The sequence below is a fragment of the Aplidium turbinatum genome, chromosome 15, assembly GCF_918807975.1.
Source record: "Aplidium turbinatum chromosome 15, kaAplTurb1.1, whole genome shotgun sequence".
NCBI classification, from domain to species: Eukaryota; Metazoa; Chordata; class Ascidiacea; order Aplousobranchia; family Polyclinidae; genus Aplidium; species Aplidium turbinatum.
In genome coordinates, this window is record NC_137486.1 from 16,448,390 (window position 1) to 16,473,950 (window position 25,561).

The 25,561-nt window shown below is 36.4% G+C and overlaps 1 protein-coding gene across 1 annotated transcript; it reads right to left on the minus strand.

Moving 5' to 3' along the window:
• Window positions 1–2,468: 2,468 nt before the first annotated feature.
• On the minus strand, window positions 2,469–22,787 carry LOC145784618 (choline/ethanolamine transporter flvcr2a-like). Its single transcript, XM_082596483.1, has 11 exons — window positions 22,290–22,787; window positions 21,216–21,337; window positions 15,719–15,860; window positions 15,256–15,417; window positions 14,654–14,721; window positions 9,406–9,509; window positions 8,222–8,332; window positions 7,251–7,356; window positions 6,764–6,875; window positions 5,260–5,309; window positions 2,469–3,612 (listed from the first exon to the last, which is right to left on the minus strand). The coding sequence occupies exons 1-11, from the start codon at window positions 22,744–22,746 to the stop codon at window positions 3,445–3,447; spliced, it is 1,602 nt and encodes a 533-aa protein (XP_082452609.1). The 5' UTR covers window positions 22,747–22,787; the 3' UTR covers window positions 2,469–3,444.
• Window positions 22,788–25,561: the final 2,774 nt, after the last annotated feature.

Here is a 25,561-nt window from a genome sequence, read left to right on the forward strand (position 1 = left end):
TACATCAGGATTCGTTCTCTCAATCAGATTAGAAGTTGGCCTAGTGAACCCCATGCTACTAGCACCATCAGCTTCCTCATCCCTATGTCCCCTCTTGCAATCTTCTATAGATCTCGACGCTTTCATCATGTATGACAAAATTCGTCATGTATGACAAAATTCGTCATGTATGACAAAATAGAATTAGATTTTCGTTTGCCAACACAAATAAGTGCGAAAACAACAACTAGCACGAAAACACTTTGAAATAAAACACTAAATTTCTAAACAATAAATTTGATGTGGACGTTTTTTCTACTTACAAAACATTTAAATTTAGTTCGTATTTTCAACTAAAGTCCCAGACGCCTTCGTCTCTCTGCTCAAACGTCGTAAACAGTTTTATATGTCCGTGTGATTCGGCATTGACGTACCGTACGGTACATCGGTACGTATGTCCACCAGACATTTAACCACGAGAGTACAGGAGCATCTGAACTTTATAGGGAGTTAAAGAAAAGTGCCATCAAAGACCATATCATGGAATGTTCTTTTTGCTCTGATCGAAAATTCTTTGCCAACTCATTTACAATTTTACGCAAAGACAAATCCCAATTTGACACCAAAATTTAGGAAGCACTGTTAATCAAACGCTATAACTCAAATTTAAACAAACAATTATTTGCTGGTTGAGTCCATTCTCTTCAACATTTAGCCTACTTGATGTATCACCTTCCCCGTGGAGCAAGTTTTTTCGTAGGTAGTTATTTATGTAGTTGCCTTTTCCTAATGTAATTTTACCTTCAAGAAGTTGAAATTTATTGCATTTTTATAAATATTTTCAGATTCTTGATGAGGGCTTCAGTTAAACCGAAAATATTCAACTGTTAAAACTATTTTTAAGTTAAATATGTAAAATATATTGTTATAATGCTCAGCCCTGTTGTATTGTTGTGTCTTATTCATACCTAACCTGTAAGCAAAATGTATAGGCTAAATGAGGAACATACAAAAACTTCATTTTTTAGTATGGGTTTGGGGGGGCTTGAGCCCCCTTAGCCCCATGCTGGGTGCGCTACAGCCTTGGTTCCATTTGCGCCACGCTGTTGTAAAAGAGCGGCGAATAGTCAAATTGTATTATCAACGCATGCTGAGCTCGTCTCAACATGCAGAGTTGCCAGGGTCAGCAAAGTTTCCAAATTTTGAAAACGAACAGTTGTTTCGAATATTGAAATTAAGAGAGCGAGGTGGTTCTGCTATTAACATTTTCAATTTCTACGCATAAATTCGTTGCTTCTGAAAGATTTCTGATTTCCTCAGAATTGTAAGGCATGCAGTGCATGCCTTGCATGCATGGAGAATACGCCACTGCTTCTATCATTTTTTCAGGTTGCAAAGTTAGCAATATCAACCAGTAGCTGACCATTGTTAGTGTCGGCATTAGCACAAAGTCTCATTTGCATTCTGCTAACAATGCTCTGAATGAATTGATTGAATGATAAAACTCTCAGAACGGGTTCATGGTACACCCATGTACCATTGTACACCATTGGTCCTCAAAGGGTTAAGTAGTTAGTTAGTAGGCTAGTTGTCAAGAATCCGTAGCCTAAGGATAGCATACGCACGCTATTTGGAAAACCGGAGGGTATACTATAGTTGCTCGAAAAAGAAGAGAGTAGGTATACTGCGTATACCCTACGAATACAGCACTGCAATAGCCTACTCTGGTTATAACGCAGTGGCCCTGTCTGCTTTTCGTTGCAGCCTACGTATACGTGGTGGTGTCATCGACTTTGCATCAAATCAACATTACAGTGTTCTACCAGACACACATGTACTTCAAGATTAAATTTGTGTTCAAATACCTTATTGTACGGCAGTACTTGTTTGTGAGAATACACTATTTTGGTTACAAACCAGAGATGATTGTTTATAGTTATAATTAGGCTTGGCTCAACGGTTACATACAGTTATATGTAACCGTTAGGCAACGCTCAACGGTTATACCCCAGCTTGGCTCAACGGTTTCATAAATCGACGTGTAAACTATCGTGTGTATTCAGGACCTCAGAAGCAGGAAAGGCGAGAATTCTTAATTTGCCTTTCATGTCTACTAGTTTATGAGATATCTCAAAAGTGATTACGGTACCGTCTTCAATGGAAAGTTGTAAACTATACGCATCCAAACAAAACAGTACATATTACATCACAGCGCGTAGCACCTCTTTCTGAAGCATCCGAGGAGGCAAAATCCATCATTTTTACATTGATTCAACGTCTGCAGACGTTCTGTCTGGATGGCCACTGTCTGAGGAAGCATTTCTCAATGTTGCAAAGCTAATTTACAGCACCAAGTTGAGCAAGATCCTGATGTTGGCAAGCAACGAAATCCGATAGTGTTTGCTTTTCAAGTCATGATACAGCTTTACTCTCTTATGTGTTTCTTACAAACGACCTGGCCAAACCAGCAAAAGTTTCTATTTTAACTTCGTTCCATGGTCTCCAGGCATTAAAACGGTTCAAAAATGAAAACTTTTGTTAAGTGGAATATTTTTTTATGTTTTATGAAGCGAAAAAACATGGCTTGCTATTCCAAGCGGTCATACATTTCATAAACTGGTTCCAGTAAAAGTATTTGATCAACACAGAACAGAGTTTCTTAATAAAACGAATATCTAATTAGCTTATTAAAAACTTAGAGCAACTGCGCAAAAGCAAGAGATATCAACAAAAATATTGCAAAGCTTGTTGCAAGTTCAGCTGAAAGCAATACGAAGGATAATGCCACATTGAATCCCGCACAATCAGAATACATGAGCACCAAACGAAACCGTCCGTTCCAGTGGTAGGCTATAAACCAATAGACAAAAATGTAGGCTACCTAAACATGGATTTAGGCTCGTTGTTGTAGGGCGTGTCAATCTATCACTGCAAATGAATAGCACGAAGTTCTATATTCATATTTTTCCATTAAACAATACTACAATGGCGTAAAAAAAATAAAACAAAAACTAGCAGTAGATCAAGTACAAGCAATGAAATAGAAATAGTTGTTGAGCAATCAGAAATGCTTCAATCCATTGTAAAGTATTTCTAGAAACTTCATTCTTGCAAGGAAAGTCAAAATACACTGAAGCTGCAATCTGCGATATCTAAATTACAAGCAATACAGAAGCTATGCAACAGCCTGCTATAACTCGTCAAAGTAATGAATAAAATCAGCAAATTACGCTTACTTGCACGTCACAACGTCAATTAACATTCTTTTAAAATTACATCAGTCATGCATCAGTATATAAAACTTATGGTAATATCTCACAACAGAGTACATGATAATTATGATAAATAATTTAATGGGTTTAAACGACTACAAAACAAATTAGGCTAATAAAGAAACTATCAACAATGCCCCTTCCCCGCACTATAACCACTCACAAACATGGAAAACTAACTCTTATCAACGAGTTAAACCCCGGTGCTGTAGCAAGAAGAAACGGAAGTCGCTCGTACAAGTGACTCTTCATCCTTGGCGCTTGGCTCGGCAGCAACAACCACTGCCGAATTGTTGTTTTGATTTTTATCATTTGAATCCTCTGGTGCATATGATGGAAACGCGTTCTTCATTTCTTTGTTCTGAAAGTGAATTTTCAAAAACGTTAAAACACCCTCTGTTCAAAACGAACGGACGCTTGCACAGTCAAGAAAAAACTTTCATGAAAGCTTCTCAGGTGAACTTAGAAATTCGAATCAATACTTTAGTGCCTTCTTGGCGTTTAGGCTACATTTTGATTGGCTGATAAATCAATATTGTGAATGTGCAACAGTTAAAACAACTACCCGGCTTTACTTCTCCACTGCTATGAAGTTGTCGAGACAGTGCAAAATGGTTCAACTTGATTTCTAATTTCGCAGTGTTATCCCTTCTAAGGTTTACTAGACCTCTGCTATGTATAGCACAGTGACGTTCGGTGGCTTAAACCGTCGAGAAAGCAACTTGGAAATATGCTGCAGCAAGGTAGTAGGCACGAAGGGCGTAACCGTCGGGCGAAGCCCGAAGGCAACACTTCCAGCGGGGGGTCTGGGGGGCCTCCCCCAGAAATTTTTGAAAAACACTTCCAATTTGGTGCGCTTTGAGAGCATTTCCAAAACAAATCAAAAATAAAAGTCTGTCAAATTGTGCTTCGCCTATGTCGTGATCATACATCCATTTAATGTTTAGAAGTCATGAACAATCTTAATTTTAACGTTGCAGGACCAAAATCCTGTGTTAGACATGGAATAATAGTTGTCTAAATATTTAATTCGTCATGAATGTTCATTCTCAGATATTCAGTTAGGCCTACACTACAAAAACTAACACTTAGGCCTAAACATTACAACCGCAAGCAATTTGTACAAAAAGCTGGATAAGTTTGCCTCCAACGAACTAAATATTGCATCCGCACCTGAACGTTCATTGGCGAAGTAACGTTATATCAACGCTGTAAAAAGGGCAAAGGCATGACTATGAAAGCTAGTAGGCTAAAGTACATGGCGAGGAGACATCAAAAAACAGCAACAATCTTTTCGGCATTATGATGCTGTGCTGTGTACCGTGACAAGAGACCATTCTGACGAGTTAGTCTAGCCGCTCTAGCGAATGTACGCATTGACGTCACTGGGAAAGCAACTCTAATCATAACACATCTGATTGGCTTAGCAGCTAGTGACGTTTTGCAAAACGAGTGAGGATTGGATAAAACGAAGGCGTTTTTTGACATTTTTAAACCTGGGGAAAGCAACTTTGATAGTTGCTTCCCTGAAGCCTCAGTGGTTGTTTCTGACAAGAGCATTTGCGTTAATTGGCATTTATAGGCAAGACATGCGGTTTGGTGAGGACTTAGACTACTCACAAGCGATACGAGTAATTCTAGTCACGAATACAGTAATTTTCAAGTTAAAATAGACGTGTTAAAATAATAAGAAGTTAAACCTAGAATTCAGTCATTATATTTTGCATAATTTTTGCTCAGGTAAGCACTGCTTTCCGTGCTTTCCCTCACCGATCGTCACTGGTATAGCATGTAGTATTTTAGCTGTAACGATCAGAACTGAAAACATAGTGACGTTATAGGTATACAAGTATTAAGCAGTTATCTTCTTTCCATATTAGCTTATGAAGCTAAAATGGCTTTAAAAAATTGATTATAAATTCCCAAGCGAAACATGTGGTTTACGTTAGCGGCCGTGCCAGGCATCCAGAAATGTTATCATCAGCAAAAAGAAGCTGCCCTTCCTTACCAACGTTTCTTTTTCCGCAGTTTGCCTCTTCAAATTTTCTTTGATTAAGACTAAAAAAATACAAAACATAAATAAAAATTCTAATATAAACAAACAGAAATTTTTATAACAATCTTGCTTTCTATTAAAGCCCTACGATAATGATCGTCCGACGCCTTGTGATTTCAAAAGTTGAAAATGCGGGTGTAAATAAACTTGGTAGTTGAAAAAAATATAAGTTTGAAACTTTCCGTAAGCATTGACGTGCTTTTTCAGACATGACAAACGCTAAAGCGGAGTTTACAAATTCGTGTTTTTGGCAAGCTATCACACTTTTGCAGCCTGACTTTTCTCTGTCAGAGCAATCGATTTTCAGAAAAGCAACTTTTCCAAAGAGCTTCATGTCTTGAGTTAAATATATAGGCCCAGTGACGTCAGCTGACTAAAGAGATCACAATCTTGTCCCTGAGAATCAATTCTAATCATTTTACTCGTGGAAGTCATCTGCGCAGGAAAGTGTTTGCTTAAATTGATTAGCCTTCAAAAATCGATGCAATTTGTATGTAACCATAGAAAAAGAAATTGGAAGTATCGTAAAATAGCTTTTCCAAAGTAACGTTAGTAAAGCGTCATGGATAGACTGCAGTTTAATCCATGCATATTGTTAAAACAGAGTTTGCAGTGGCATCGTTTGCTTGCCTCGACCACTGACTTCAAATGTTGTGAGGGTGACAGGGTTGCCAAATTTGATGAAAACATCGCTTTGAAATCAATTAATTTTAATCAAACTGACAGAAACAAACTGATTCTTTTTTTAGTGAAACCGAAATGTCAGATAACTCTGTTGTGAGAAGTAGCTACCTTAGTTCAACTAAAACCAAAGCAATCAAAAACTACAATCCAGTCACCAAACGTTAAACGTTGAAACCACTATATCCTCGGTTGAAACGTTGGAAAAGCGATTTTTTTTCTGGCAGGGAAATTTACGAGCTACAAACAGAAGTCGCGCAAGGTTAGGGAGCACACCCATGTCACGTGATCTTTTTGTTTTAGCATCGCAAGTACAACCTCAACTTGACGTCCAATAACAAGCAATCGATATCATGTGAATCAAAATTTACACCAAATTTAATCACATTGCTACGTGAAGACTGGTTCTCTGGGCTGTTTGTACATAACAGATGGTATGTGGACAGAATTCATACTATTTACACATCTCAAAATATAGTGCATTCTGCATTGAATAGCAAAAACAAGATATTCGCGGTCTGAAGATCGACATACTTCCCAGATAGCAAAAATGGCCTTTGTCTGAACGTCTGCAGGCGTTTAATCAAAGCAAAAAGCACCAGATTTACTGGCTGAGTTCAATACAGTGATTGATAAAAAAAAGCATTGGTAGAATGGACCAGTGACACTTTATATTAAAATTCTTATTTGCATGTCGCAGATAGTCATGGTGTCTTAACTATGAAATTATTTCAGAAACTTTCTTTTTAGCTGCTGCCTAGCAACGCAAAGCTACCTGTTCCCACGATGCCAAGTAATAATGCTCCAGACATGAAGAGATTCGCGGGTAGAGTGCCATATATCTTCAGTATCTCCTGCGCTGATATGGTGAAAAGAATTCCAAAAAACTGCAAAACATTTACATTAGTTACAAGTCCCATCACATAACGTATTACTTACATAAGCAGGCTATTGCATGTAATCGGCCCTAAAGTAAAAACTCGTAAAACGAAAAGTTTAACAACTTCCTGAATCGTGTTAGGGGCTTCACCTAGACAACAAATTAGAGATGTACCGATATATCGGTATCGGCTTAAAAAAGTGATATCGGTATCGGCCAAAATATTGGTATCGGTACATCTCTACAACAAATCAACCGTTTTATACATTGATTCAGCATCTGCAATGTAAAAAGTGGTTGATTTATTTTCTAGGTTAAGGATTCTGTAAAGTGCAAATCTGACAAAAATAAATAATAACATTAGCAAATACTACAAACTCACCTGAGCAGATACATTAAGAAGTCCTGATGACGTTGCTTCTGACTCTGGGTACGTAATTTCAGCAGCGAATTCAAAGCCAATTGGCAGATAACCAGTCATGAAGAATCTGGTACACAAATCGATATGAAATTATGCGATGTAATAGTAATTAATGTCAATACTGGATCCCATACCGAAAATCACCCGTTTTTTTAATGGATTCAACGTCTGTAGACGTTGTAAATATACAAAACGACTGATTTGCTGTCCAGGCAGTGAGAGTTTCAAGTCACAGTTGTACAATGTACATGAACAACCATAACACGGCCAATCTTTGTCAAGGACACTCATTACTTCACGTTGAAAACATGCACAAGCAGTGGTATTAGTATTCTCTCTCTTGATGCACTTTGTTATTGAATTAACTATTACAACAGATTACGTTTATGTTTCCCATCGCTCAAAGCATTATTAAGATAATAATACTAAAATGTTTGCAAAAACTTTCAAGCAGTTGCTCTATTTGACAACAGCTCTAAAAAATTTGCATTTTGCAATGAACAGCGGCATGCACCTCAGCACGAAACTAAATTGATAGATTGTTGGGCGAGTAAATATTGTTTCAGAGCCAACCACGTGGCTGAATATCTAAAAAAGCAAAAGTTCTGGTGTTGCATTGTAGCCAACGGATGTAAAATTGTGACTTTTACCAGCAGAGATGCATTTAGCAAAATCTGTCATTTTTACATTGATTCAACGTCAGCAGGTTGTTGAATCAATGCAAAAATAACGGATTTTTCTGTTACAACTCTTACGCACAACGTGGAGCTCCACCGAACAGTCAAATTATCGTTATTTTGATATTCTTTAAACGACAGACGACAAAAGAAAAAATAAATTCATGCATTACTGCTTGCTAGGTCAAACTACCATTTGCATCACTTTTCGTTGACGCAACGTAGCATTAGATTGGATATGATAAATGCACTCACCCGAGCAGGCCGATTGTAAGATAAGAAACCCACAGCATCGGAAGTTGCAATGTAAATGTAAATACGACCATAAATATCATTGATAGGACGTAAATTGCGACTGTAGTCAATCTGTCAAAAATAACAGAACCATGCTAACGACATTCTCCCATGTCCATTGGTAGAAATATCCTACTGAAATTATTACAATATTCAAATTTGATAAAAAATTGGCTTTCCACGAAAACACAAATTGAGATTGGAGATTGGAAACACTGGTTAGCAATGAGCGGGTTCCAGATATCCGTTTCTAATATTTATTAGCTGAAGTTTGAAAACGATCAAATTCTGAATCAAATCATGATAAAGATCATGGATTTGGTCATAGATCTATGAAACCCCCGTGGATTTGCGACATGCTGTCAAAGGCGACAATATAATTGAGCTTGAACCCTCTTAGAAAAAAATTAGCACCTCTCGGAAAAATCTCAGCATTTGAAGGCATGCAAGTATGACAAGAAAATAGCTCCCACACCATTGTGTGTAATGTAGAACAAAAGCGTTTCAAAACCTCACCCAGTTGAAAGTTTGTGCAGTTTCAGAAAAACCGCTGACAGCATGAAAAGCGCCAGGGCAGAAAGTTCAATTCAAAAACTGCGCAGTAATAAAATATCACAATTGTTGCACCAAAGTTACAACCCCAGCGCATGTTTGGACTTTGTGCCGCACATGTTGTTGAATTTGTTTTCGAACAAGAATTTGAATACTTCCTTGTAACTTTCCAAGAATCAAAATCCATGAACTTTAAACTGTAACCACGAATTAATATGGCACCTTCGCAAGCCTTCAAATAAATTGTTAGAGCATACAACAGTAATGTAATACAGACTAATTTCAAGCTATTGCACTTTGAACCAGGGGCGGATGCATTGAGCAGCCTCAGAAGGTCTTGCAAATACAACGTGAATAAAATCACTTATCTGTGTTTAAGGAAGCGGGCTTTCTTATCAATCCCACTACTAGATCCGCCACTGCTCCGAACAAACGATAGCAGAGAACATTTACGAGAGAAAGTTTTAGCGCCTAAATCTTAAGGGAGTAGCTACCACAGACTTTCTTCACACTTTAATAATAATTAAGCTTTTTAAGAGAAAAAAGATCAATTTTGTTTATAACATCTGTAAATAATTCGCTTGTTGACTTACTTGTATAATCGTGTTCTATCCAAGAAGTATCCGCAGATGACAGATCCACCTAGTCCAGCCACCACCATTGTGAGACCAATTTCCCCAATTTCCTTCTCTGCATCCTGTGATAAAAACAAATGCACTGACCTAGTTAGCAAGTGGCAATATGAGTATTTTCGGGCTTCATTTTACACATTAATTGTTCTGATGTCCCAAAATTTGTTTCACAAGGATAAATTTTTATGTTGTACGTGTATTTATCCTTTTTTTTCTTTTATTTTCAAAAAATATGATTTCCACAATTGACGAAGGAATTACACCACAGATACATCATAGCAAAGAACGTGCAGAAATAACACAAAAAAAGGAAAAATAGCAAATTAAAGTCGTTTAAACGCAGTGCATTCAATGCAAACTTAAAAAGTTACAAGAAACGAAATAAACATTAACGCGGTCTTGAAAATTCAAAATTCAGAAATGACTTACGACGCTAGCAATCAGCCTTGTATAACTAAAACCTTTGTGTCAAATAAGGTCATTGCAGTGAGCTGTGTCGAAAAGCTTTCATGCAATTCTCTTGGTTGGGTCAATTGCTGAGCAGGTTTTTATGAAAGCGATCAAGGTATATAAAACAAAAAGTTAAGTCAATATAGATAAAATATTTTCAGTTCCCCAGCCAGAAAAACAGTCCCTTTTTACATTGATTCAACGTCTACGTGGTGGTACAATCCCGCTTTGTTTACAGCAGGGTAGATATCGTGATTGATCTTCCAAGTTTTAGCAAAAAGTTAACAAAGCATGCTGCCTTGCTTATCAAACGGGGGCTAACGCAGATCGTGCAATCGTGGAAACTATGGAAGCCTTGTGTTTACTTTCATACACAAGACTTAGGCAAGTGTCAACCTTCTAGCCAAAGTTGACCAACTAAGCATATATACGATAGATGAGCAAATGTTAACGCTTGGTTTTATTTTTAGTTCAAAAGCTAATTTTATCAACCTTTACCTGGTTGCGCTACTGATGTACTGAACGAGAAATGATTGATTTTATGTTATCAGCAGTTTATAAGACATCACGTAAAGTACTGAACGGTTGATATTCACTCAGTTTAAGCAATCAATTAGTGTCTTGTCTTCGATCTTTGTTTGTTTGTTTATCTTTATCCTGCATTGCGGGAAAGCGGACTGGAGCGCTATGCATCGGTGTACGCCTTCCGACGTACACCTGACCCACGCTGCAGCCGACAGCAATGGCTGTTTCCGGTTGTCTACTTTACTTATGACTTAAATTTGGTACTACCCATTACTCGAAATCGATCACTGGGTAGAGGCCATTATCGTAAAGTTTCTTGCCCAGAGAAACAACAGCAAGTGCGGGTGGCTGGAGTCGAACATCTTCGTTTTACTATTTCTTGGGCAGCTTGTTTGTCAGACTCAAAACTTGATTATGCTGACATGGCAGTACTGCCACTGGACAGCAAAATCTGTCAATTTTTACATAACTTAAACGACGATTTTATACAGACGTTGGATCAATGTAAATTCACAATTTTTCTATCTGGGGTGCTAGACAAAGCTAGAGCTTCGGTAGAGAGTTTGTCTTGTTGAACCATAGGCATACGAAGCCGAGCAACGTGATCAAGTTTAACATCTTCAAGTTTATTACATTTACATAAACATAAAACTACGCAACAAATTAAGTATCGAACGTTTTCGACATCACAAGATGTCCTCTTCAGGAATAACATACATACAAATTAACTACATCTGAAAAAAATACAATGGTTAACTAAATCTATAAACAGAAAAAGACAAAAAACTGCACAGTACTTCTGACTAGCTCAAACTAAACGATATAGGCTCCACGAGAATCAAAGGTAACTGCATCAAAAGGTGTTAAACAGGTCACATGATATGGTAAAAAGGCAAGGTGCGAAAAAACTAATTTTAAAATACAGAGAGCAAGAAAGACGAGCCGCAAGCATACAATTGTCTGTTTAAAAGTGGATTGTGACGTTTTATGTACAGGGCTTCCAAGATCTTAGTTTGATACTCAGACCTGCCTCTAGACATGATCTCAAACTGCTTGATGGAAACGTTATTTTGGCATTCTGTACATGAAAAAATGTGATCTTTAATTGCGCTTTTCTGTATAGAATTCAAATTCAGGTGTTCCCCAGCTCTAGTCGATAAATGTCTTGTTGACATACCGATGTATGTCAGGCTTGCATCACGCAAACAACTGAATTTATAAACGACATTAGAACATAAAGCAAAGGGCGTAGGCGACTTCAGCTGAAAATATCTGCCTACTTTGAACGTTCTATAAACAGGGTAAATGTCACAATCAAATTTCTTTTTGACAATTTTAGCTAGATTTTTTGAAAATCTTACCGAATCTTTTCCCAAGAATGGTATATCAAAAAAGTTGCTAAAATCGTCTTCTTCGGGTTTATCTTTCGGTTTCGTATCCAAAAAAGTTTTTAATATTTTATCAAAAAAGTATGACGGGTATCCATTTAAATGTAGCATATTTTTCAACTTTTTAGTTTCATTGTGGAACAACAAGTCCGTCGAGCAAACCAAACGGGCACGAGATAAAAGACATAAGATTAATCCAGATTTCCACTTATTTGGGCAAAAAGCATTGCAATTTAAAAGTAGGCCAGTGTTGGTGGGTTTTCTCCAGATTTGTGTGTCAAACGAGTCATGATTTATTTTTACTTCAACGTCTAAAAAGGCAATAGTGTCATCAGATTTTTCAACAGTAAATTTGATGTTTTGATGTTGAGCATTTAAAAGGTTTAAAAACTGCGAACAAGACTGATCGTTGTCAAAAATTGCAAAAATATCGTCAACATAACGTACATACATTTTAGGGTAAAAATCACGGAACACTTCAAACATTTTCGTTTCTAAGTGCGCTAAAAAGAAGTTGGCCAAAGTCGGACCAAGTGGAGAACCCATGGTGACGCCATCAATCTGCTTAAACAAGCGATTATTAAACATAAACATACCTTCAGTGGCCAGATTTAACAATTTTATGAAATCCTTTTTCTCAATGAGTGGTCGATGCGGTTGGTTGTCATTGAAAATGTGATCAGCAATAATATTGATGGTTTCTCGAAGCGGCACGTTAGTAAATAGCGATGTCACATCGAAACTCACCATAACACTATTCGGAGGACATTTAAAATCCTTCAGTTTTTCCATAAATTGTTTCGTCGAATTTAGCATGTAAGTGTTGGGAATGTACGGCTTTATGATATTGTCGTTTGACACACAAATCTGGAGAAAACCCACCAACACTGGCCTACTTTTAAATTACAATGCTTTTTGCCCAAATAAGTGGAAATCTGGATTAATCTTGTGTCTTTTATCTCGTGCCCGTTTGGTTTGCTCGACGGACTTGTTGTTCCACAATGAAACTAAAAAGTTGAAAAATATGCTACATTTAAATGGATACCCGTCATACTTTTTTGATAAAATATTAAAAACTTTTTTGGATACGAAACCGAAAGATAAACCCGAAGAAGACGATTTTAGCAACTTTTTTGATATACCATTCTTGGGAAAAGATTCGGTAAGATTTTCAAAAAATCTAGCTAAAATTGTCAAAAAGAAATTTGATTGTGACATTTACCCTGTTTATAGAACGTTCAAAGTAGGCAGATATTTTCAGCTGAAGTCGCCTACGCCCTTTGCTTTATGTTCTAATGTCGTTTATAAATTCAGTTGTTTGCGTGATGCAAGCCTGACATACATCGGTATGTCAACAAGACATTTATCGACTAGAGCTGGGGAACACCTGAATTTGAATTCTATACAGAAAAGCGCAATTAAAGATCACATTTTTTCATGTACAGAATGCCAAAATAACGTTTCCATCAAGCAGTTTGAGATCATGTCTAGAGGCAGGTCTGAGTATCAAACTAAGATCTTGGAAGCCCTGTACATAAAACGTCACAATCCACTTTTAAACAGACAATTGTATGCTTGCGGCTCGTCTTTCTTGCTCTCTGTATTTTAAAATTAGTTTTTTCGCACCTTGCCTTTTTACCATATCATGTGACCTGTTTAACACCTTTTGATGCAGTTACCTTTGATTCTCGTGGAGCCTATATCGTTTAGTTTGAGCTAGTCAGAAGTACTGTGCAGTTTTTTGTCTTTTTCTGTTTATAGATTTAGTTAACCATTGTATTTTTTTCAGATGTAGTTAATTTGTATGTATGTTATTCCTGAAGAGGACATCTTGTGATGTCGAAAACGTTCGATACTTAATTTGTTGCGTAGTTTTATGTTTATGTAAATGTAATAAACTTGAAGATGTTAAACTTGATCACGTTGCTCGGCTTCGTATGCCTATGGTTCAACTAGACAAAGCTACCTGACCAAATTTGCTCCCAATTATATTGCAGTTTATCAATACGGTAGCCACTTTAACAAGTCGAAATTCTGCCACTAAACTTGACTAGAATGCAACCGCCAACCAATCAGAACATGTTATAAGAGGACCCTTCTAGCATTCATCCAGAGAGTTAATGCTTGTTTTGAACTTTATTTGGTAATTACATAAGAAAAAAGAGCAATAGCAGTGGTGGGAATCGAACCCGCGTCAATGAAATGACTACTTTCTAGCCCTAACCCTAACCCCTAAGCCAACCAGCTGACAAAAAAATCCATCACTTAATTTGCTTTCTATCATCTTATTTTCGCCATTTTTTACGTCACTTAAACCGTAGCTTATGATTGGTTGGCGGTTTCATTCTAGTCAAGTTTAGTGGCAGAATTTCGACTTGTTAAAGTGGCTACCTATCAATACTTGGTGATCTTTAAACTTTCTTTAGTTGAAAAATGTTGCTTTGACACAGCAGCACTGCCCAATACCCACGCGGAAATTTTACATTGATTTAACGTCTGTGTACATCAAATCAATGCAAAAAGGAACTGATTTGCTGACTGAATAGAAATATATTGCTTGTTCTCTTTTATTCAATTTATTGCACGAAATCACGCTTTCATTCAGTCTCCTGCACAACGGAGATTGCAACAGCCATCAGATCAGTACTTGTACATTTATTTAAGTTTTGCGTAAACACATTCTCATTTCTCAAACAGCAGACGATTCCACTTTGCTGACTTCTACTGAGTTTGTTTTGTTGGAAACCAGACTACGTCTGATAGACGTACTACAACGTAACCACTATCTTACATATTATAAGCTATGAAAACAACTCTATCATGAAAATTTTTAAGTTACAACATACTTTGTGATAAGATAGTAGAATAGGATTGAGTAGCGTGCCGATGGCGTAGTAGGTTCCAGTGTTTATCCCTAAGAATAAAATAGTCGTTAACAAAGTACCGGTAGGTCTATACTGATACTTGACGGCAACTTAAACAACTCAGAAATGACGATGGTATGATTTACTGTCGCTGCCAAGGCCGTACCAGAAATTTTACTCTCCCAAAACGAAAAAATTGAACTTTCAATTTTGAACCTAATCAGGCTACCGGTACAGAGAAAGCATAATAACATGCTTCTCCTTTAGCGCAGGCAGGAACCCCTGGTCACTTCACAACTGCTAAGGTTCTTTTAACGATGGCACTTGTTTTGCACAGTTGTAGCGTTTCCAATTTGGTATCACATTGAATTGACGTTGTGATCATATGATATGAGACAATCTCTTACCCTGGTTTATCGTTACTACTGCACGCAAAACATCGAGATATCATGTCTTAGCTCTGTCGTATGACCTAACCTGGAATCGAACCAACACAGCCCCTAGAACCAGAGAGCAAGATACAAACCACTTAGCCATTGAGCTAATAAAAATTACAAGAAATGAATTAGGCGGAAATATCTCACCATAAGTTGCAAGCAGTAATAGAAACGGAACGTTCTTCATTAGGACTCCAATTGAACGCGTATAATTCCCAAGAGAGGAATGCGTGGTTTGGTTTTTCGATTCTTCGATTGATGACAACGCTCTGGCGTTGCTGGGTGGCTTGGGAGGCTCATCACGAATCACTGAATAAAATATTTCAAAGGCACATCGCACATGGCATTGAGTGAAAAAGTAAATATTTTATACCAAAATGTGTCGGCTGCATGGCCCAATGGTAAGATCGCTGGACGACGACGATCGCTGGCACAACGTTCAAAAGGACGCCGGTTCAACACTTTTCCAGACCGTGTGGTTGTGTCTTTAGCAACGGTACTTAATAACATGCCGAAGTTGGACACAGAGATTGGCTTTCTTGCCTTCCGTCCAGGCAATCTGTTACTTCACTAAAATATGTAGTTTCAGTATATAAAGCCAAGTGCTTACCGATGAAAATGAGAACCACTACAACCGTGCAGACAGCGGCAGAAGAAATAAACAATATGTAAAGACCGTGTGCAACTTCATCAGGATTCTCGGAGCTGGGTACGATGATTGGTGGAAGTAGGAAGCCTAGAGCAACTCCCAACTGAAACAACAGAAAACGCTTTAAACATAATAAAAACTTTACAACCAGCAAAATATTTGTATGCGTCTATACATCACAATAAGTTCAAAAATATATTTTATGTTGTGTTATTGTGGTGTTGCTATTCAGCGCAAAAACTGAGCCATAAAGAAGCAAGCAAGACACAGACAGGTTGGATATCAACGAGATGAAGATGTTGCGATGGACGCCGGGATTAAAAAATTCGATAAAATCGAAAATAAAAACGCTCTAGGTTTCCTTTGAGCAGCAAAGCTGAATGATAGTATTGTTAAGAGCAAGTTGCGATAGCTCGAACATGTTTTAAGAATAGAAGAACACATGATAACATGAACAAACAATCAGGAAGAGTTCACATAGTGGTGGAGTGGAAGATCTAAAAGAAGATGGCGAGACTGTGACCGCAGTGACATGGCGGCTCTCAGCATGACCAATTGAGTTTTCATAGGAACGACAACCAATTGAGTAGTAGCGTATGACTGAGAGGGTTAAAGTCCGAAAGTTGCCCCAGCGGTCCTGCGTGGGATAAGCTCGTAGAAAAAGAAGTGGTATTGCGATGGTGAAAGAAATTGCAAGTGCTGCTTGTAAACAAACAGTAGTTCCTTCTCTCAACAATGCGTGTTATTATACAAACATGGTAGGTTCAACTTTGTGTTGCTCTTCCTAAGTAAACATCTTATTGTATACTTAGTGGCCAGTAGGAGACAATGCCGCAAGTACGAAACCTCTCTTCTACTGTATATCTTGCACGTGGAAGAGAAGTAGAAGAGATTGGAGGCTAATTTCGTATATGCCGATAAGATCAAGACACATTTTGGTGGTTTTGTTTCAGTATAGACTTGTCTAGTGTGCCATCAACGGGGTAAAATTAACCTTTGACCCATGACCATGTATAATATAGTTGCAATATCAAGTCATAAAAGTTGCTGTTATTCAATTAGATCAAAGTACAGCAAACCTGACGCAATAAACCAGCGCGTTATGTTACAATCGAGTAGTGAGAAATTCAGCAAATGTAGCCAAAGTGACACGTTGCGAAAACTACGTAAGTCTGACAAACAGGTTTGCGACCCTAAAGTAGCCATGTATTTTATGCTGAATAGCATCCAAGGTGAGTACGCAACAAAACCCTTTATGAAGCATAACTATACAAAGTATACACAATCATTTTTAATTGATTACATTACTGATCTGATCACATGCCTTAGTGATGTAGATTCATATTTAAATTCAGTAGAACTCACAGTAGCCTGTGAAGCGAAGCACGCAATATTAAATCTGAATATTCACAATTTTTCAAAAGCTAAATCAAACCAAACGTCATCATCCGTTATTTGTTTGTCAACCCAAGGACAACAACCCAAGCGTCAAGGGTCGTCTGAAAATTTCTTTTCAAAACTGTTGTTAACCCTACTGATTTGGATACCTAAAATGATGTCATCTCGTTGGTACCGGAACAAAGCTGAACCGCTTGGTGTGAAAAATCCCAGACTGCATAGGCGCCGACTTTTCCAAAAACCTTGGGGGGCGAGAAAGGTTATGACGTCATAACCATAACGCTATTTTACTTAATTAAAATAGTATTTGATTAAGCTTACTGTCTTGTTTATATTGACACCGAGGTCGCACTCCGAATTTGTAGAATCGCTGCTTGAGACGATAAGTTTTACTTACGCAAACGCATACGCCCAGTCGTAAAAATTTTGATATTGTTAGCTCATAATTGGAACAGTTGGAAAACAAGTCGATTCATTTCCTTTTCGTGCGAGTGAATATCAATGATCAAGACAGTGAAGTTGTCGAAATAAAACGCAAAAAATCATGATCTCAAATAGAGTAGAAACCCGCTATCAGTTTTATTAACCTCGTTTTGCTAATTACTTACCTTCAAAGCGTTAACAACGGTGAAGTGTTTTCTCTTCTGTTTATTATCGAAAGCCTTTATAGTCTTTTATCGAATACCGTATATACTCGAGTATAGGTCGAGATGTTTGCAAGTGATTTTCACCTCAAAAAGACAGGTTCAACTTACTCACGGGACAAGCCGTTGTCTCCAGCTCGGTAGTTTTCATAATGAACGCATTCGGCATTTTTACTGTGGCAAAATCATTGCCGACGTAGATTACGGAGTGTGAAATGGCGTCGGCCGCGAAGCAAAAGTTTTGAATACGTTTATTTGCAGTGATTCAAGCTTAATTTTCAAATTTAATGATTTCTTGTCAATTTTAAATTTTATACACTTGTTGAGCAATATGCAAAGCTCACGAGACAAAACAGCAGAAAGAGCTGTTTTAAGAGATCAATTTTTTTATTTTTACGTGTAGGATATAATCGTTCTTATTACGTAACATTCCATGATCGTTGAAGTCGATGTCAAACCTTAGCGTCAAACCGCATAAAACAATGATGTCAGATTGGCTAGGTGATAATAGCGGTAAGAGACGTCGTTAATGCAGGCAATATCTGCGACCAAGACCATTAAACACCTTTTCTTTTATCGGTTTTCGATTTAATTCTCACACATTGTGAACAAAACAATGTGTTCTGTTCAATCATAATTGACCTCAAAACGGGAAGACCTCGTTGAAAATAGTGCCTCTAATTTAGCTGGTTTACTTAATATTGCTGTGAATGGTTACGTGATTATTCCAGCAGCGTAAGTTACTCTACACTCAACTTTGAAATTTTCTTACCTTCAACGATCACGGTATGTCAATGCCAATACTTAGAATGAACCATTGAATGGTAGTGTCGGGAATAAGGTGGTCAAACAACTGATACATGAGATCGATCTATCCACGAGTATAAACGGTAGTGCAGGAGTGTATACAGATGAGTGTATATTGATGAGTGTATGAGATGTATATATTTTCACAATATTGTGTATATATTATTATATATTATTGTATATATTATTATTATATATTATTATTATATAATATATAATATAATATATATAATATAATATATATATATATAATATATAATATATATTATTATTTATTATTATATATATTATTATATATATTATATATTATTATTATATTATATATTATTGTATATATTATTGTGTATATAATATTGTGTATAAAATCAAATATAGTTATTACTATCTGAAGCCTTTACAAATTGTTTCACCTAACGGATCATCAGAAGGTCTTAAAGACCTTCTGATGATCCGTTAGGTGAAACAATTTGTAAAGGCTTCAGATAGTAATAACTATATTTGATTTAATTTGCTCTGCTTGCTTTTTTGCTTAGCACTGAGCACTTTTTTGTAGTATTGATAGTTTTCATTGTTTTAATATTGTGTATATATATTGTGTATACAATATTGTGTACAATATTGTATTTTCACAATACAACAAATATTGGCCATACAGGAAAGAAAATAACAATCCTTTGTACATTAATGTCAAATCTAACCATCCTCCTTTAATCACAAAACAACTTCCACAGATGATTAACAAGCGGATAAGCAGTCTGTCTTCTGATAAAAAAGAGTTTGACAAGTGTAAGACCATTTACGACAATGCCTTGAAGAAAAGTGGATATGACTTCTCATTGAAGTACGAAGCTATTTCTCCGGTGAAAAAACAAAGAAAAAGAAACGTCATCTGGTTTAATCCCCCCTTTAGTACCAATGTAAAAACCAATGTTGGAAAACAATTTCTATCTCTTGTTAATAAACACTTCACATCTCATCACAAATATTTCAAACTTTTTAACCGTAATACCATTAAACTCAGTTATTCTTGCATGAAGAACATATCAGACCTGATCCAAAGCCACAACTGCAAAATTCTAAACAACCCGGATACACCAGCTGCAAAAACATGCAATTGCCGAAAAAAAGACGATTGCCCATTGAATGGTAATTGTCTTGCAGAATGCATAGTCTACGAAGCTACAGTTCTCCATCAACCTGACGTTCAAAAGAAATACTACGGATTAACAGAAGGACAGTTTAAAACTAGATTCCGTAACCACACAAAGTCTTTCAATAATATAAAGTACAAAAATGAAACTGAACTTTCTAAATTAATTTGGTCATTGAAATGTAATAATCAAGAATACAAAATCAATTGGAAAATTATTGCCCATTCGAAACCATACCGCTGCGGATCGAGAAGATGTGATTTGTGCCTTACTGAAAAAGTTTTAATTGCAACTGCCGATCAATCAATTTGTATCAACAAGAGAGATGAAATTATATCAAAATGTAGACATCGCAACAAATTTAAATTAAAAAATTATCGTTAGTATTGCTTGTAACGCACTTTTCATGTTTATTGCATTTTTTCCATCTTCATAATTAGCCTACGCTCAATTGCTGCTTCCTATCGAACATGCCTATTGCTTTTTGCATTCGCTTTAATTTATTTACCATAATATCGCATATTTTTCTTAACCATTGCTTTTTTTCACTCCCTTTCCTTTTTCAATAATTATATTTAATTTGTTATTCAGACGTCACAATGAATGATTGTCCGCTTTTTCTTAGCAACATCTTCAAAACATTTCTAAATTTTGCTTGATAAAAGAAATTGCCTTTGACATATAGCTTTTAATTTTCTGCTTATGTGTTTTTCAGTATGCGCCTGATGATTGTACCTTGCAGTACATGAAACCAATGGTAGCGCAAACTTTTTATAGTTGATTAAATAATGGTTTACATTAGCTCTGTCTTTTAAACATTGAGCACTTTTATTTGCAACTGCTGCAATCAATTTCTGGATTATTTTCACAATATATATATACATCAATACAGTGCTTATTGAAGCCAAACACTGAGTGACAGTTTTGAAAAATGCATTTTTTTTAAGCTGTATTCACGTAATTGTTTGTTGTGTCGTAGTTTCAACTCGATAAAGTTTGCTAAAATCGATTTAAAAATCTAACAAACGTTTGGATAACTCGTGAAATGAGAATAAACATTCAATCATTCGCTTTTTCGCTACTACGCGTTTTGACTTTGAAGCTGCTCCTCACGCGCGGAAGACAAGCAGTGTGCGACTGTGAGCGTGCGTGTCGTGCGCATCTCAGTAGTAATTCACGTTCCAGAGAAAGCCATGCGATCAGCTGCTGTTTTGTGGGCAAGAGCAACGTAGGCTAAGCTGTTTTTTGCTTTCGGCATTCTGTCCGTTTAAATGATCTAAATCTCTTTCGCGAAGTATTTCATCTTTGAAACACCACTTGTAATAGCCATTTTTGTTGGCCCTCAACTATAAAATTACGGGGGGCGCCGCCCCCCGGCCCCCCCCCCCGGAAGTCGGCGCGTATGCCAGACTGGACTGTGTTTAGCTGCAACTACCCTACTGTCCGGGTATAAACTACCTGGTTTCCAAAGACTCCAATCGATGTAGCTGTGGAGAGTTCTGTAGGACCAAACCAAAGAGAAGCAATTTTAGGTGGAATTTCTAAGATGAAGGATTGAGCACATGCTGCGATCGTCTGTCCTGCAAATAGTCATAAACTTAAATGGTATTCCAAAATTAGATTTCTACTCTTTTGTTAAAAAGTGCAAATAAATTATTTTTGTCCTACATATCTTTGTAGTTATCAGACATGATAAATCATGGTCCTACAAATCTTAAACTTTGACTTTTACCAAAGCATTTTAAGATCAATCATTTGACATGCTTTAGAAGCAGTAGGCTTAAAGACCTCAAAATGAAAAAAAAATATACTTCCAAGCCCCACCATGACGTCATGTCACGTAAATAAACATTTACTTTCAATCTAGTTTGTATTATTGATATTTCAGAAAGTACCCTAAAATAGGGCGATATACAGTCATAAACTCATCAAAATGTATTAGCCCACATAAATCTGTATAAAAAGAGTTAAATGGTATTTTAAGTTAACGAATGTGTATGTAAAACAATTTTACAATCCTGAGAAAGGTCGATTTCTACCAGATTATTCTGCAACTACTTACATGGACAGCAAAATTTTCCGATTAACCACTTACAGTCGACAAATTTGAACTGCAAGTTCAATATCTTGACAAATTTTGAGGTAAAATATGAATGTAAAAATCCTCCAGTAAGAAATATGATAATAACTTATTTTGGTAATAATCTCCTGTAGTAAATATTCCCTACGAAAAGAATACTTCAATAAATACTTTCCAGCATGCCTATGACACATTGTTCATCAGTGAATATTACTGTGGGATTCTTGCTAAATACCAGACAGACAACTAACTGTATCATTATCATCAGCCAATTGCTAAACCATTCTTCGTACTCCAAAGAGAAAAGAAAGTTTTGGTGTCCAGAATAACAGGGCTGTTCATAACTACCTTTGCCATGTAATGTTGATGAACTACTTTATTGAACATGATGAAAATAGTGCCAGATTGCTATAGCCTGTACTGTAGATTCAAATATAATAAATTTTAATCACCTAAAAAGGATACGGCAAACAGGTTTGGTGAAACACTTCCAATTTTGATGAGAGCACCAATTGCATTCAATACAGAACCAAAAAGTAAAATTCTTCTTAGGCCCCAGTTATCTAGCATCCAAGTAGCCACAAACATAAGTGGAATGTAGGACAGCATGTAAATCATTGAAGTCCAGGTAATTGCCAACATTGACGCCCCTTCATAATAACTCATGATGATATTGGTGATGATAGCATACTCAATCCATTGGAAAGCACTAGACATTGAGTATATGCAAAAAACAGCTAAAATAAAGAATCGTCGCTTGTACAAGTGTGTTGTATGTTGATCACTTGTTACTCCATCATGCCTTAACACATTGTTCACAGCAGTTTCTGTGTTTTTTTCATTTGTGACAAGCTTCACTTCTAAGTTTTCATATTTGATCATTTTACAATCAGATTCTAAAGCAGCCATGTTACTTTCAAAGTACTAAAACCATAAAGAAAATAACTAAGTATAGCCTGCACAAATGCAATCCAACTGGTAAGCACAAAAGTCAAAATTATTTTTAAATTTTATGAACATTCTATTCTTATCTAACATTTAATCGACTGTGTAAACCCCAAACACATATGGAAACCTAACCCAACAGCACAGGATAACAACAAATATTCAGTCTACACAACATAAAATCTTTAATGTTATTATCTAAAAGAAAACAAAAGAATATTTATCAAAAATAAAAATAATTTGGAATGTTCCATTATAAATAAGAATACCTCTTTTGATTTAGATAGAGTAACGATATGTGGAAATTAGAAGTATCTATCTAGTATGACTACACTTCTCTGTAGATACAAATGGCTCATCAAGGCAAAATGCCAGTTTATTGCGATGAAATTTGAAAGTGGCATTTGAGATATGTATGAAACAACTTTATTCAGTTAAAAATGCATGTATCATAATTTAATAAGTCTTGGTTGGTATTCTTCCAACAGTACCGGTAGTTTATCTTGGCTTCTCAACATGATCAACTCAAACAATCTATTGTTTTATTCAGTTCAACTATTTGTTAAGTAATGTTTCAAAATCTTAAGAAATTCCAGTATGTGTCTGACATGTACATTTCTAACACTCATGAGAAACAACAGTTTTAATAATGCCATGACAAGATAACGTTACAATGAAACTCTTCTGAAACTCATCTAACTTTTTTTGAAGCAAATTAACAAGAAAGTGGTGACAAGCTTAACTAGCATGAATCTTTTATTTACAATAATTAAAAGCCTAACCACAGTCAACTTTCGCAAGTTTGTATACATAATTATAACGTACCTAGATGTTGTACTCTGTATTGTGCACTTTTGTCATTCCAATAGCAACGACACATATAGCAGATTCTGCATGTTTGAGCTATAGTTGTTGAAAGATGTAATTGCATTATCTCAAAGGGAAACTCACAAACAAGTGAACTTTGATTACGAGATGTTTTTGGTGATGCTTTTTACTTTAACCAGACTTTTACTTTTAGGCTACTTTTAAAAAACAGATGAAAACATTTTCACTTTCCATTTGAAATGGTACATGCTGCATTACATCAATGCTTCAAAGGCAACTGCAGCTTAGGCTAATTGTTTTACTTTTTTTGACTATCTGTGCTTATTTTATATCTTGAATTAAAATATTGGATTTTGCTTTAAAATCAATTTTAAAATGACTGCTTGTGATCTTTTCAATTTTTATATTTTATTTGCAAAATATACATCATCCCAACTTATTCCAACTGCTTTACCTAAGAATAAAGTTTTAGCTGGAGGCTACCATTTCTTAAGTCTTGAACATGACTTCACCTACAATTTAACCAAAGTTTTTTCACAAAGATGAAGACATTGTTGCTTCAGCCACTGAGCTGATCTTTTAGTATAAATAATTGTTTGTTGCTCTACAACATCTAAATTCCAAGTGGTTGTACTTTTTTCAAGTTGACATTATACGTAGGTCTGTTTGCAACATAAACACATTATCCTCTTAATAATCACTGGTTTATTTAAGAAAAAACAAATCGATATTAATTTTAAATCGGAAGGTATTCTATGGGCAGAACTAGAGTGGGACAAAGGCCTATATGAAGAAGCCACCGATATAACTAGGCTGCTGTAAGCACACTAACACACTGAGCTGATAAAACTACCGCTATCAACAAAGCCCTTTGCATCAGTTTAGCAAAAACGTATATAAGCAACTAACAGTAGAATACGTTGGATACGCTACAATCTTGTTGGCAACGAAGTAAACTGTAACTTTGACGTTCAGCAAACAAGCTATGGTGGTCCCTATCGCAGACTGACGATATGGTCAGTGCTTCCACTTCTGACAATTGATAAATCCTCTTCAATTTCCTTTTTTGTCCTGAAAAATCCCTTTTTCCTCAGTCGGAAATCTTTCAAAATTTCCTTCATAGGCGAGGTTATTTAGGTTAAAAAAGGTGCTAATACAACTTTAAAGTTATTATAATCTCAGTTAAAGCTATTTTAATCTCGATTTTATTCAGTAACACCGGTACGGTATGTCGAAGCAACGTTGTTTTATTAGAACAGTAGGCTGCACAAAAGCAGCCCATATTTTACAATAACATGGTTTACTTCCTTTGTTCACTGTTCAGCCAAAAAACTGCTTGTCAGTTAGTCGGTTCTGGGACATTTACCACCTGGAGTCCTGGACATCATTTACCAATTACCACTCTCATCTTTCCTACCCGGAGTTCCTAACCTATCCCTAACAGCAAAAATGTACAGGTGGTAAATGTCCAGTTTCAACGAATTATCCATCCATTAACAAATTTATTTTTGTGTTTAGTTTAGTTTTCCTTGATGCGCTAAGCCGCTAACTTAACACTATTGGCTAGGCTATCTCTTTTTTCCCCTTGTCAGTAACGCCTTCACAATCATTTGAGACTGACGAAAAACTCCAGGATACTAGGCCTATTCATGATACTGACTCAGTCTGACTGTGTAGACTATACATGTTGTATACATACTACATAGCCTCTATTATTATGACACCATCAGTTAGCATAGGCAAAAACTAACTTTTCTAAACATATCACTAGCACTAAAGATATCACTAGCCTAAGCTTATCATACCTAACTGTACGTCGAACCTCAGTGAACTTTGTCATTGCTACTCAACTTCAACTGTAAATCAACGGATTACCTAATTTTAACTCAAAGAATTGAGAACTAACTCTCTCACTACAGTCTGCAATCACGTCCAATTCCCAAAGTGGCGA

Bases quoted from the DNA above. Each gene is read 5' to 3' on its own strand.
- LOC145784618 (XM_082596483.1), bottom strand. From the start codon at position 22,746: ATGGCTGCTTTAGAATCTGATTGTAAAATGATCAAATATGAAAACTTA. The intron at 5,310-6,763 runs GTAGCTTTGCGT...GTATTTTTTTAG, and splicing joins ACTTGGCATCGTGGGAACAG to TCTTAATCAAAGAAAATTTG. The intron at 3,613-5,259 runs GTAAGGAAGGGC...ATTCACTTTCAG, and splicing joins CTGCGGAAAAAGAAACGTTG to AACAAAGAAATGAAGAACGC.